Source organism: Orcinus orca, chromosome 11, assembly GCF_937001465.1.
Source record: "Orcinus orca chromosome 11, mOrcOrc1.1, whole genome shotgun sequence".
NCBI classification, from domain to species: domain Eukaryota; kingdom Metazoa; phylum Chordata; class Mammalia; order Artiodactyla; family Delphinidae; genus Orcinus; species Orcinus orca.
In genome coordinates, this window is record NC_064569.1 from 74,040,473 (window position 1) to 74,056,114 (window position 15,642).

General features: G+C 36.3%; 1 protein-coding gene across 2 annotated transcripts in view; it reads right to left on the bottom strand.

The window, feature by feature from the left end:
- DCN (decorin) overlaps window positions 1-9,964 on the bottom strand; it is a 36,572-nt gene extending 26,608 nt beyond the window's left edge. Inside the window, exons 1-2 of one of the 2 annotated variants that reach the window (XM_004269547.4) lie at window positions 9,602-9,964; window positions 5,488-5,734 (exon numbers count right to left, since the gene is read on the bottom strand). In XM_004269547.4, coding sequence (XP_004269595.1) covers window positions 5,488-5,701 — 214 coding nt within the window. In that variant the 5' untranslated portion in view covers window positions 5,702-5,734; window positions 9,602-9,964. Of the gene's footprint in view, window positions 1-5,487; window positions 5,735-6,514; window positions 6,688-9,601 lie in introns of those variants that run through there. The other variant, XM_004269548.4, reaches the window with a different exon arrangement.
- Between the last annotated feature and the right edge of the window lie 5,678 nt (window positions 9,965-15,642).

Consider the following 15,642-nt stretch of genomic DNA (forward strand, 5'->3'; position numbering starts at 1 on the left):
TCCTAATTTCCAGTCAGCCATGTTCCACCCTGTTTCCAACTAGAGAGAATCAAGAATATTGTAGAACTATGCACTCATTCAAGCACTAAGCCATGCATATGTTAATTTATTCACTTATCAAGCATTTATTGATGTTTGAGAACCTACCAAGTGTAAGGCATTTTTTGGAGTGGAAGACCAAAAGATAAATTATCACCATGCTCTTCTTCTGGTAGAGAAAGTAAATATTTAAATAAGTAATTAAAGATAATGAATAATTATTATCTATGTACATATAATTGATTACTGCAGAATCATCAAAGCAAATATAGATTACAGTGAAAGCACAGAAGTAGACAAGCTTCAGAATTTGCCTCAAAACCATCTTCAGACTGAGTCAAGGGTTAATTAAATCTTGAGTGTTACAGTGTAGCTGCTACAGGGCTTCTTCCTTTTGTTAAGACTAGATTGCAAACTGGGTTAATTCTTCTTTATCCTTATTTTCAAGGAAATATATAATTTTCTTGCTACTCTTTTGAAGGAGAAAACTTAAGATTAGAGGGTCTCCTGCATTTCCTCTTTCATCCAGGAAATTGATATTCTGACTAACCTATTCCCATCCTGTCCTCTGGAGCCAGAAATGATCTTCCAGAGGAGAATGCATCGCAGCTGCAGTCTAACCAAATGCCTTGATCCCACACAGCTGCCTCTTTCTCCCTCCTGGGACTAAGAAGGAAACCAGGGAAATGTCAGTTGTCAGTCAGGTCAAGGAGACAGATGCTTCCTTTGGTCTTCTCTGACCCCTCTCTTCCTCCTTCTCACCTTTAGCCCCTTGAGTCAGGGCTTTGGTTATCTGGATCACACCTGAGCATTCCTCTTGCTGCATCTGAGATCTGTCATACTCTATCCCTACCCAAAACTATTTTAGGCAACCCATGGGCATGCTCTGTGCACAGCCTCCTTCTTGCACCACATCTTAGAGATACCCTTTTGATGCATCTGAAACTCTGAATGAGAGTCACCCCACATCCCTGCTGCTGTAAAGCTAGATATAAACAATGAAAGCAACTAAGCTTCCAGCATTCTCTGCCCCTCTACAAATAGTCCTAATTTATTCTTCTAGGATGATTTCATGGAAGAAGTCTAATGGTTCATTTACTTCATGCATGAGATTTGCTTCTGGAAAACCAGTTTCCCCAAACAAGAGACAAGCTCTGGCATCTATGTCCCAAGTGGTGACCACTAACAAAATTTCTACCTATTGAGGGAAAATGATTAAAAAGAAGAAAACTAACTTTATGCAATTTAAAGGGTTGCACATTTTCCTGAGATTTTTAAAAAGTAAAACATCCTTTGCATTATGAGGTACATTTTAGGGACCATTAGTTATTTACAACGCTTTTGCTTGGCAAAATAAAATGTTTCATCTTCTGGCATCATGTCTAGAGGGCTAACTATGCAGGCTATGAATCATCTGTGATTATTAAATAGCCAAAAGCTTTATTGTTCTCTCTACTCAACCAAACCAATTTTGTTCAAAGGAATAGTATTTGGAGAATACTATTTTGATAATTATACAATTTTCTAATTTTTATCTATTTTGTGATGTGGCCTTCTTTGGGGGGAGGGGAGAGAAGGTGCTATTTTGTATCCAGCTTGACAAGCCATATACTTAGTGTTTCTCAATTTCACATAAAAATAAAGAACATCATGAGAAATAACTTCGTGTTATTAGCTGACTTTGTCTGAAATGGTCAACTGAACATAACAGTTACTATGAAAAATGTTTTTATAAATATTTTCTATTCTTACCTAATAAGGTAAGAGATATTCCCATTTATCCAGTGAGGAAACAGGTTTTGAAAGTTTCAAAGTTACAGGTAATAAATGGTAACTCAGGACTTGAGTTCAGAGGTGTTGAACTGCATGACCCAAGATCTTTCCACTATTAAATATTTTTAAGGCTATTTCAATTCTTTTGAAAGTTGTTTATAAGAAATATATCAATAAATATTCCTTTAATTTGGAAGAATAGTTAAAAAACAATACTTATGCTTATTTCACCTGGCAGGGCTGATGTGCCTTTAATAAATGAGATGAAGGTCGGTACCAAACAATGCTTCTTGGTGACACTTGATCCACAGATGAATGGCTGAGCCAAAGAGTACATAAGTAAGGGAACTGTCTTCCTTTAAGATACTAAGTACATAAAACAAAGCATCCAATCACAGGATTAATATTAGGGCATTCAGACAAGAATGAGTAACATTGTGGGATTATTATTTTAAGGAAACCCATAGGGTTCTGAATTTGCTAATCCTACGTTGACTTTTATATTGTTATTTTTATAAATGCTATAATTATGAGTGGATTTTTTATGTCTTAAGAGGATAGATAAAGAAAGACAAGAAGATATGGGTCTCATAAAATTCTGGTTCAAATTACAAGTTAAATTACAAGATCAGCCAAATAATTTGGCCAATATCAATGGAGAATTCATTACTTTCTTAGACTGGCTAAAATATGTGTTTACTTTTTCAATCCCCCATGCTCTAGAAAAACATATTATAATGCTATTCTGATAAGTTGGAACTAGGGACTAAAACAGTCAACGGATCTTCTTGAACACCTCAAGTTTCCCATGGACTGATTATTCAATTTTAATTTCACAGTTTTTATATCTTAGGTTTGAAAGAACTGTTTAAAATTTTGATGCTGTTTAACTTTGTCAGAAATACTTCTTACTGGCAAAAATAGTCAGACATTTGAATAAGACATGTTTGCTTATATTAAACATTATGTAGATAATAAGATGACAAAGCTCTATTGTCCTTCAACACTGAAGCTCCGCTCTGCTCATTAAAAGCTCTAGCAAGAATAATCCTTAAGAAAATATTAGTCCTTGGTATAAATAGGCATTCACATTTCTCTCCCCAAAGTGCATTGCATTTTTTCTTTGCTGTAATAATTCAAGCTTCATGTTCAGATTACTAGAGAACTTAAAACAAAAAATAAAATAAACTGCATTGCCTTTACTATGAATGAGGTTGCCCGTTTCCCCTTCTCTGCTTTTTCCTATGCTTCTTTCATCTTTTACTCCACATAATCATCATATAGAAAAAATGTATGGAGGCTCTACTATGGGTCAGGTACCTTACACAGATAATCGCATCTCTAAGACTGACTGTGATTTCTCTACAGATGAAAATGTCAAGGCTCTGAACAGCTTGCTGTGATCATAAAGGGAGCAGAGGCTATGCAGTAGTTGAAAATGAGAATACAGTGTTTTCTTTAAAGGCAGTGGATTGCTTTTCCTTTTAAAAAAAGTATTTTCTGTTTCAGAAATATCTGACTGATTTTTTGGACAATATATTTAAATATGCACATGTGAAAAAAAAATAAAAGTAACTTGGTTGAGGCCATTGCTCATTGGAACTCAGTACTCCCCTTTAAACATGGTTCCCCAAAACGAATCATTATTACAATCTTAGCTACTACTTCTGTATACAAGATCAGTAAGCCCAAAGGAATGATGTACACTCTGGGCTCTTAGAGAAAAAGATAACTTGGAAAATGTTCTCATCTGAAAACAACACAAAATAAACAAAGCAAAACAATAACAAGGACAACCAAAAAACTGTATCATGAGACATCCACATCAGTGAACTTGATGTTCCCTAAGGCTACATTTTTCTGTTTAGTTTTGAGCAATAGGCTTGGGAGTTTTTTTGTGATAGACAATTAGAAAACTGTCCCAATGCTTTAATTAGAGTCAAGCTTTATGAGTTATTTATCATGAAAGCAAAGTAAAACCATATTTTTGGAAGAATAAAACTTCAGTGAAGTGACTGGACAAGGCTTCCTTAAAAATATCAACTCTTTATTGTTGATAATATGTGTAGTGGGGGGTAGTTATGGATCCTTTTAAACTTGTTCTCAGGCAAAGTGAGATTCAATTTGCATCACATTTCTTAGGAACTCGGCCATTTTTGCAATATTTGAAAAACTTTACCACTAGTATATCCATCATAGGGTGACTCCCTTCTTCAGATATTTTTAACACCATTATTTTCCTGTCTAAACCAGTAATGGAGGTAATCTCTAGATGCCATAAAAGTTTCTGTAGAATTTGCTAGTAATATAATTCCCCTTGTCTCTAATACACAATTCAAAAAAGGAATAACCACCACCAGTAGAATATCAGACCCACAAGAACTAGGACCATATTTGTCTTCCTCATCCATTTCTCCCCAGGGCCCAGAACAGATCTGACCCGTTATGGGATCTCAATATATTTTCTGAGTTAATGAGTCAATTAATTAATCTAGTGGAAGTATCCTGGAGCCTTTATTTACACGTTTTATTTGGGTTTAAATGGCGACACAGTACATGCCAGCATGAAAGAACCTATCTCAAAGTGTTTGTTTTTCAGTTGTCACTATTTAACGTGTTTTACATTTTCCTGGGTTCCTATACGTAGTTTATTCCAATTCTAGGAGTTAGTAGCAAATTTTCCTGCAAAATACTCCTAGAAAGCATATTCTGAATAAATATAGGATTTCAAAAGTAAGTGCTCTACAAAGCTATGGGGTTTATTCTATAAGGAAATGCACCATGGCAGAATCATTCTGTGCGGATTTTTTTTTTTTCTTTCCAGTAAGAAAAATGAACCAAAAAAAAAAGAGGAATGTGAATCAGCTGCCATGTAAACTAAATTCATTCCCTTTTGGCCCATCTGCTGGGGCTTCGAACTTTCTGGAGATTTATCTTCTGAGTATATTGCTTTTGGAATTCCCAGGCCAAATTTTTCTTGAAAGCTAATAAATCAAACTGTATTTACAGTGTTAGGATAAAGATATATGCTTCACGATTATGTTGAATATCTATACCACAACTTCGTTATAAAGATTTCCTTTGAAACTTTCTAAAGAATATAAACAGCTAGATTACAAAACGCCAAAGGCAGAGGCAAAACTAAGACCCAGGGATTAAGGGAGTCTTTTGGTACTTGAAAGATAAATTTCTGTTCTAAAAGTTTACTTGTTTTGCTCTTGATAACGCTGCATACTTTACAATTTAGTAATGTTCAAACTTTTATCTGGGCTAAGCCAAGAGTGGAGAGATCACCCAGGTTTTCTTAATATCTAAGATTTCATGAGAGCAAATCATCAAATTAAAATAAGGTATCACCCTGGAATCATAGAACATATTATTTTGTTCAAAATTTTATTTTACAGAATGGGAGCCATGAAGCTCAGAAAGATGATTTTCTTTTTAAGTGACTCTTCCAAGATTGCAAAGTGATGGAGTCCTGACTTAGAAGAAAGTCCCCTAACTTCAAAGCTGTTTCTTTCTCTCCTGCTCTGCTTCCCTTACTTCTCATTAGGTGGCACTGTCTCTCACATTTGGAATTGCAGAAATTAAAACTGAGAATGCTAAACTCCCACAGAAGTCATTCCCATGAATAAAGCAGACAAGGTAGGTAAAGAGAGCCTGCACCCCACTCACCCAAATCAGAACACTGGACAACTCGAAGATGGCATTGACAGCGGAAGGGGCACACTGGCACCTGAGGCTCTAATTCAGGAACTTCGTGAAAGCGGTCGTCCGGGCCTATCCCAGAAGCCTCATCTTCCAGCATAAAGTCAAATAAGCCTTTCTGCTGAAACGGTCCAGCCCAGGAAACTTGTGCGAGCAAGAGGAAGATGAAAGTTGCCTTCATGATTTATCTCATGTATTTTCACAACCAAGGAACCTAGGAAACAAATGAAAGGTTTAGAAGAGTAGCCTTGCCTAGTGTATGTGGTTACTCTTAAGTAACACCTGACAGTGGAATGAGCATAGAGAAAAGCATAAAAAGTAATATTTTACTTATTGTTAGGAGCAGAGCGTTAGAAATATATTTGGAAGGTAACAAGGTACATTAGAGACTAACTCGCACAGCTATTTACTTATGAAGAAAAATTTGAATAGTATTTGAATCTGCTTGGTTTAATTTGGGTCTGAATTAAGACCATGGGTTATATAGTCAAGCCACCTGCAAAACTGTTATGATGATAAACCACTTTGGAATTTTCAATGCTCACTCAACACAAGCCATGCCACAGTTAAATAAAGTTTTGTCTGTACACATGAGAGATCTCCAATTACTGCTTCAGAAATATCTCTGGAAGCCAATCTCATTTCTCCACCCCACAGTATTTATCTTGGTCCAGACCCTTCTCATCACTCCCTGAACAAGAGCTTCCAAATGGACTCAGCCTTGAATATTTCTTCTGCTCCAGGCCATCTTCCACTCTGCTGCCCAAGTCATCTTCTAAAAATTAAATTTCATTGTATTAATTTTCTACCGCAAACCCTTTGTTGACTTCTCACAGCTTGCCAATAAAGTCTACATCCCCTTTGTTGCATATAAGACCATACATAATTTGATACCAACTGATATTTCAAGCCATATTTCTCTCCATTTTCTCTCTACTCCCAGTCTCCACCTCAAACCTGACACTCAAAGCTAATCACCATTTAAAATACCTACCTTGTAAGAGTGTTGTAAAGACTAAATGAGATAATGGGTTTCCCTTGCGTATTCCCTGGCTCATTCAGGCAGGATGCTGCTTTCTCTTCTATGCTCCCAAAGCATGTTGCTTACCTCTTTTAAAGATCTTATCACATTATATTGTAATTTGTTTCACATGCTTGGCCTGCCCCCCCCCCCCACTAGAAGATGTACTCCTTCAGGGCGTGTCTTAATCTTTGTTGTGTACCAGGGCCTTGCACAATATTTTGCACATAAATGACTCAATTGACCGTCAATTTATTAACAATACACGTTATTCAATTTGTTCTAGGCAACCAACTAGTCTGATTTTTAAAAATATGACTATCTTTTTTCAATATCAAATTTCTAGCATAAGAAAGATATCAAATTGATAACCTCAACTTGGTATAAGCAAGATTCAGTTTTTAAAATAAATCTATTGGCTAGTTTCTCAAACTAATCATTTTTAATAAACTAATAAACATATATGGAAAATCCTATCTGATTTTTATATGACTTATATGTTATCTGATTTTACCAACAGGACTATTTTGTAAACAAATCGACAAACAGAAAGTATGATTTCGACAAATCCAGACAGTTTTTATCCATTCATTCAACAAGCCCTTATAGATATGTACATCTATGTTATTAAGTCGGTTGTTTAGTTGGCTGAAGTGAACTAAATGTATCTGAATAACAAAATCTTAATAAATCTGAATAACAATAAGTAGTTGATCATGGGGGAACAGTCTGTTTTGAGTTCTTGTATTTTCAAACCCCACTGAAACTGCTCAAAGTATTCCCAGAACACATTGTAGATATTATCTTTAGTCTCATCATCTTTAATTGTACATTTATAAGGGTTCATATTAAAGTTGTACATTCATAATTAGAATTAGAGAATTATTTTCAGTCATTATCCAATTATAGCATATACAGAAAAGAAAAAGTCTTTGTATGCTCTAACCTTAATGTATCTTCTGGAAATGTTTGCCTAGATCTACTAGAGGGGAAACAAATGTTTTAAAATTTCTTACAATTTTATTCTTAGTTTGTATTTATTACTGACGCACATCTCAGGCAGCACGTATGCAATACAGAATAGTGACTTTTCATTTATATAATACCACGAAGATTACTATTCACACTGCCCCTTTAAATTCAGTATCAGGTTTCCTTTAGAAACCCATTCCCACTCAGTTACTGCATTGCCTTTTAAAGGAGACCCTATTGTTTTGGCAGTGTTCCCTTGGACTGGATCTAAGGGAGTGGTTTTCTGTCTGTTTCACATTAAAATGCAATGTTTATGGTTTACCACAAATTTGCTAGCCTTGCATATTTAATGTCTTACAATTTTTGAGAAAAATGAAGCAAACTAATTGCAGATTTAATAAATAGCAACGAGAATTAATGCAGATGTCACTTTCTGATCTTTCTCCAGAGCAGAAAATGCCTGGTTCACAAATCCAAAAAAAGGAAATGCTAAACATTAGCTCAGAGGAATATTATCATTTACACTTGTTTACTCTTGTTAAAATGGTACAAATTCTCTACACAGTATTCTTTTTGGTTGAAGCTGAACCCAGACAGCATTTAAGCTTCCATTACTTACCATTTTGTGTGTGTGTGTGTGCACGCGTGTGCATGCATTTTAACCCTGAATGTCCTGGGGAAGAATAATATGTGTCCAGGTACTTTATACAAAGTCCTCCATGAAATAACTTCTTTAAATTAGTGTCATAGTACTTAAAAACTCAGCATCTTAAAACAATTAATGTGGGCTGTTGATACTGATGATTTCTGTAATCATTTCCTTCCTTTCTTAATAAATCAGAAAAATAAACAAAAAAACCCCAGCAGTTGCCCATGTAGACAGCAAGGAGACTATTCTTGAGATGATATGCTATTAAAATTTCATTTCAACTGTTTTAAGTATTCTTAGAATGTATGCCTCTTTTTAAAATGCTAATTGCTAAGAACGTCACTACTTTACTAAAGCTCATTGCCATAATTTATGTGTTCTATCAAAAATAATAATTTCTGGTTTCTTAAACTACTCCATTTCATTATACCATTCAGATCAACATTTGTATGATGTCATTTAAGCCTTTGGTGTGATTTTCAAAGTCAAAATTTAACCCTCACGAGATAAGTGAAGCTGTAAATGCAGAGCAAATTAAATCCCCCAGCACTAGGTGAATTAAAACCTCAATAATAATAGAAATAAGTTAAAAATAAACAGTAAAAACGGTATCCATCCATAAATAAAGGCTACTATAGGAGGCATTTGGTTCTTTTTCTGGCCAAAATAGCAATTTGAAGAAAAAGCCACAGGTATTTACATCACTGGGAGTCCATTTAACCAGTGGTCATCATGTTACCCTGTTTTGAAATTAGAAAGAAAAATAACCCACACTTTCATTTTATAGTGAATGTATCTTATAGTAAAATTTTATTTGCAGCGAACATTCTGGCAGGGTCTCTTCTTTACATTTAAGAAATTATGTAGCTAACTGTGAGATTATCTTAGTTCAGCCCTTAATAATCAGCATAAATATATTCAGTGTTTATTTTCACCTCTCTGGTGATAATTTCTATTATTTTCCAGTATACATTAGACTTCTATAAGTTATCACTAGAGTTCACTTCTCTGAGGTTTTAAAGTTCTTAAAATATACAAGAATTCAGGAGGAGAATAAATCCTTAAATATATAATCCAACTACGAATAATACGCCAGTCTAGAATACTTTTCTATAAACATTTCCCAAAGAGCTAAACATTTAATTAGCACAAATAAAAAATATATCAATAAAGATAGTCATGGTGTTAGGTTATAGTTTCTTAAGAAACATCTTTGCAAGAACAGAGAGAAAGAACTAAAGCAATGCATTCAACCATTTTACCAAATATTTACTTTCTGTTTTCAAGCAATACTTGTTTAAAATGCTGCATAAAGGTTACTAAAAGTTTAGCACATATTGTTTGCTTTTTTCCTCTTACCAAATAATCCCTTTTTTCTCAACTTGATCAAAGTTTTATTAGTCTGTAGCAGAGTTCAGGACAATTATTGAAAACCATACCTTTTAATCCGGGGATCTGCCACAGGAGCCCTCAAAGCTGAGATGTAATTACACTAAATATTCAGCCCAGGCAAAAGAGTTTGCAGGTGTGGAAAGGAGGAGGGGGCAGGTGCTGCTCTGTGACTGTCACTAGGTTGAAAACCTCCTGCTTCTACTCCATAGCACAGTTAAAAAATAAGGTTTCCCTCAATGAACACAATCCGGCTGACACCCACATTAGATCATATGGTAATGATATGTCTCTTGTATTGTAGCCAGAAATTTTATCGGCCTTTTTTTCTCCCCATTTAAATGCTTTATTCCTTTTTCATCTGCTTAAGATTCTAAACTTCTTCTGTAGTATAGCAGTGGAGCAACTTGACTTGGAATTTGTTTTACCGTGTGGATTCATTTCCCTAAAATTGTAACTAAAGGGTTTATTTCCCCACCCCCAACCCTACTCCTTTATCCAGCCTTTCTAGTCTTGTTTATAAGTCACATTTATCATATTACCGAAATGACAGTTTTTCTTGCTTTCAGGATGTGTAAGTCCAGCAAATGGAATGAAATTATTTTAAGTGTGGTCTGTGAAAATAAATGAGTAGTCATTCGGATTCTTACTTGCCCTGGGCTGTTTGTGCAAGTTCAAGTACTACGCTGTGGAGGTTTTCTATGTATTTTGAACGTATTTCTAAAGTGTCCTGGAAGAAAGCCATGGTTTTATATGAAAAGCATGTCATTTATTACTTTCCTTACTCATAGTTTAAAACCTTTCTTGTTGTCTACCAGTTGTGTGTGTGTTTTTTTTTTTAATAAAACACATAGATATTAGAAGTTGATCACAATTTAATTTAGCCTGTATATGAAAAATTTTATTTTCATAGACTACACTTTTATATAATTCAGAACTCTGAAAATGGCAATAAAGTCTATGGCTCTTTCCAAATTCAGTAAATAGAAAGTGCAAATTCAAGGAAAGAAATTTATTCAGCCAGTGGAAGCTTTTTTGAGTTTTTGTAATTCCCTTGCTGGATGCTGTCAGTTCTCTGTGTGTGTCTCTATGTTTTGACTTGTATCTTTATGTCCTGGCCCCTAGGCTGTTACCAGGTAGAAACTTGAAATCAACATCTGTGAAACATGAGAGGATAACCTTCCCATCCTCCACCCTCCCTCCCTCCCTCCTCTAGCTATCTAAGTGCACAATTCTACAGTAAATATACTTTTGCCTTGATGAAATGTGAAGAAATTAAAATTTTGAGTGTGCATCTAAAGAAGGGAGGAAGGGTACTATCACATGCTATTTTGTCTTATTTTCCAAGCCCAGTCTCCATAATTTTAACACCTTACCCCACTACTTTTCTCCTTGGCATTTAATAAACCCATGCCCAATTAGTCTGATGGTTTAGGAAAAGGCAAATATTTTCCCTGGACATTGGTGCAAAATCCATGCTCCCCTTACCTGGAATCAATTAACTTTTCCATTTGAACTCCTCTTGCATTTATCTCATTCTTATAGCATGCAATCACTTCTTCATATTATGGTTTTACCCCAAGGTTTACCCCAAGGAATAAAGCACATCCTCTTCATATTTGTAAGAGTCCCCACACTCAGCACAAAGTATATAGTAAATTCTCAAGAAACACTTGATGAATGACTATTACATGAAGATAGATCATTAGCTATGGATCATACCATGATTATTGTTTTGCTCAGGTCTGTTTTGCTCCTTATCAAAGCCCAATCTACTATAGTGCTATAGTGTATATGGTGAATAACAGTAGTAATTGTTACCAGAGAGAGAGAGAGAAAGAGGGAAGGGGGATTGGAAGAAGAAGAAGAAGAAGAAGAAGAAGAAGAAGAAGAAGAAGGAGGAGGAGGAGGAGGAGGAGGAGGGGGAGGAGGAGGGGGAGGGGGAGGGGGAGGGGAGGGGGAGGGGAGGGGAGGGGGAGGGGGAGGGAGGAGGAGGAGGAGGAAGAGGAGGAGGAGGAGGAGGAGGAGAAGAAGAAGAAGAAGAAGAAGAAGAAGAAGAAGAAGGAGAAGGAGAAGAAGGAGAAGGAGAAGAAGAAGAAGAAGAAGAAAAGAAGAAGAAGGAGGAGGAGGAGGAGGGGGAGGGGGAGGGGGAGGGGAGGGGGAGGAGGAGGAGGAGGAGGAGGAGGAGAAGAAGAAGAAGAAGAAGAAGAAGAAGAAGAAGAAGAAGGAGGAGGAGGAGGAGGAGGAGGAGGAGGACAGGAGGAGAAGAAGACACATTATCTTGATATGTAGATCATCTTACTTTTATAAAGCAGAACCATTTTGGCTACATTTCACATCCAGGTTCTTCCCTCTGATAGTAAGCTATATGAACTCAGTATTCTTATCCTCTCTGAGTCTCAGTTCCCATATCTGTAAAATACATGAAAAGTATTACCTAATACATAATATTGAAATAAAGATGAAATGAGGCAAAAGGTATAATAAGGCATATAATTCAGAGCATGGCTGGGATAAATTAAGCTCACTGTAAATGTTAGTCTTTATTGTTTTCTGATGTATCATAGCAATCCTTTGAGTTGGGCAAGGGAAATAATTTTTACTCTTTCCAGTTTATAGATGAGAAAACTGAAGTCCAATGCTCTACCCAAGCTCACAGAGCTAGTAAGAAGCCCAACAGAAATGAATACCCAAACCTTCTCATACCTAATCTAGTTTACCATTACTATACTGCATTTTAAGAAAGATCAAACTCTTAAGTTATAGGAAATCAATAATAAAAATTCTTGGGTAACATGTCTTTGCAGACTAGTTTAAAAGCTGTGACCAAGTTTTACAATTCTTTTTAAACTTTATTTTTGTGCAGGAAAAAATATTTCTATCTTTTAAGTTTTAGTAAGAACCTCACCTCCAAAATCCCAAGGATTTTACTGAATATCATATTATTTAAAATTTGTACCTTTAATCAGATGTTGTTACATATGTTGTCATATCCACTTTTAGATGGAAGAAATTAAGTCACAACAAAGTCATATACAGCAAGTCACAAAGAAGCCAGAATCCTAGGTCACTTGTAATCAAATGGGAAATGAAACAGTTTTGAGGCTAGAAGCCATGCTTGTGCAAAGGAGGCTGAAATTTATCCTGGCTTGGAATGTTTGGGGGTAGGGTTCACTGAAATCTTGGCTGCTGTATAGATATTTGAAATATTCAAATACAGAGCAGATACCAAATCTGCTGTTAAAACCACTTAAACTGTGATTTCTACTGACAAGCCACTAGTTAACAGGGTGACTATATTCTGCATGTTATCAAAGTTCATTTCAAGGCTAGTCACTCTTTCTCACCGACATCAAATACAAGTGATTTAAATTGTACCTGCATACTAAGATGTAAAGAATGCCAGAGCTTAGGAAGGTCTCCTTCTGACACCCTTTTATTTTCAAAGAGGTCTGGAAGCAAGTGATTATCTTCACAAACCTGATGTGACTGTTTTATTCTCATACTGACTCTTCAAAGTAAGGTCAGCAGCTGGAATGGGTTGTTTGGCTCTTTCTTTTGCCACCCTAGACAGATTTTCTTCTTTAGCCAAGAAAGAAGGCTAGGGTGGAATTCAGGGTGGCCTAGAATGCAAGTTTGAAACAAAATTGGTAGAAAACGATTACCTTGGCTATCTTCTTTCTTCCCCATATGCCTCTACTCCCTCAACCTATCGCCACTGTGTTCAGTGTCCTTGTGCCTTGCATAAGTAACATAACCTTCTGTTTTTCAGGCTTCTAATCTATAAATGTGTCTAAACATACTACCTACATTATAGGTTTGTGGTAAGGTTTAGAAAAACATTAATACATAAGCATCTAGAACTGCACCTGACACATCTCAAACAATATATACGTGTTTGTTGTTGCTTCTGCTGCTGCCACTCTTGTGGGCATGGTTGTTACAAACCTTTCCTTGGACACTCCAGTCCAGTAATCAGACCGCACTCCTGTCCTAGCCTAAGGTGTTGTCTACCTAGCAACGCAAAATATCACCTAGACTTTGATATAGTTGGAAAAACAGGGACTTTGCAGTTAGATAAGCTTGGGTTTAAACCTCTACTTTGTACTTGTAAAATAACTGTCTGGCTTTCTTCATGCATGACGTTTTAGTGGGTTCCAAGCCCTGCTGAAATCCATTCATAGACTTTATAAGGATCCAGAGACTCCAGGTAAAGAATCTCTACTCTGAACAATGAAGGAGAAGTGGGAGTAGAAACAAGGACAGGGTAAGTTATGAATTAAGATAAAGGTATGGAGATACGTGGCTCTCTTTCATGACAAGGAGGTATTCAGTTCCTTAATTCTCTGACTCTTGAACGTTCAGGAGCAGCTCTTTTGTCAAGTGCAGTCAAGAGATTTATTATTCTTTTCACAGAATTGATCAGTAGGTTGTACTGGGACACCAAGCCAAGATTTATTGAATATCTAGTAACCTATCAAGCAATCAATCAATCAGCAAATATTGACTGATGAACCACTATGGAAGAAAATGTTAATACTAGGCCCTGTGGAGGATACTAATAAACAGAAAATATAAAGTGAAGGGCACGACCTCAAAGGACTTACACTGCAGTAAGGAGATAGGGCATCAGCTATATATATATATCTATATAAAATAACATTTTAGAGTAGTACCATAGAACTTATAATGTACTATACAATTATAACTCCTGGCCAAAGTAAAGTATGATGTAATTAAAAATAATTGTCTTAGCAAGTCAGAAGAGGAACAGGGGAGAGATCACCTTACATATAGGTGGGTAGCTAAGTGTTTATGCAAAACAAGGTACAGTTTGAGCTGAATCCTGAAGGATAAAAAGAGTGTGAAAGAAGAGGGACAGCTTTTTTAGGCTGGCAGAACAGCACTATCAAAACCTTGGCAATGAGAAAGCAAGAGATAATAAATAAATAAATTTGGCTTAAAAGGACACTTTTCAAAGAAGCTGTGAGCTCTTTTCTCATCCTTGAACATTCAACAACTACAGTGGTGTCTGACATGTGGATATCACACAATAAACAAATGTTCCATGTTTATGATAATAACTAGAGACAAGGAAAGAAATGAGGGTAGAGTATGACTGTGGAAGGACTTGAAAGTCTCCCATGGGGCACTTATTTACTCATCCATTTGTTCAGCAAATATTCATTTGATGATTAATATGTGCCAGTTCCCGTGCTAGCATCTGGATGTCATCAAAGGTACTCGAATGAGGTAATAACATGATACAATTTTATTTTAACAAATCAAATCTAGCAAGTATATGCAGGGTGGTGAAACTGGAATCAAGGAAATTAGGAGGCTATTGCTTTAGTCTTGAAGTATTAATACCTTAGTAACAAGAAGGTGATCATGGCCAAAAATTGGGCCACTGCTCAGGAAGCTGATGTGATATATTAAAGATAAATGTTTAGTGCACCTATTCTGTGCCAGGCACTGTGGTGTGTTCTTGAAATTCATTATCTCAATTAAGACTCATGTTAACCATATCAGTTATGCACTATCATAATTAATTTTCGTAATCAATTTTAAAAGCCTGGAACTAAGGCTTAAAGAAGCTCTGTACCCCACCCACTGGTCTCTTTACCACTCCAACCAGCTGCTTTTGTCACGTAAGCAATGGCAGGAAAATAGTTAACTTCTTTGCTTGCATCTCTATCTCCAAGGAGAACATTGTTTAAATGGAAAAGAGCAGCAAACAGAGATGATTAATTAAAGCTCTTGATGTCTGCAAAAGTCATAAGAAATTAACTATTTTATGTGAGTTCAACTTTTAAGGCACTAAAATAATCAGTCATCTTTTTTTTTTTTTTTTTTTTTGCGGTACACGGGCCTCTCACTGTTGTGGCTTCTCCTGTTGCGGAGCACAGGCTCCGGACACACAGTCCCAGAGGCCATGGCTCATGGGCCCAGCCGCTCCGCAGCATGTGGCATCCTCCCAGACCGGGGCACGAACCCGTGTCCCCTGCATCGGTAGGCGGACTCTCAACCACTGCGCCACAATGGAAGCCAATCAGTCATCTTGATAGTGACTCTAGTGTGAGTAATTATG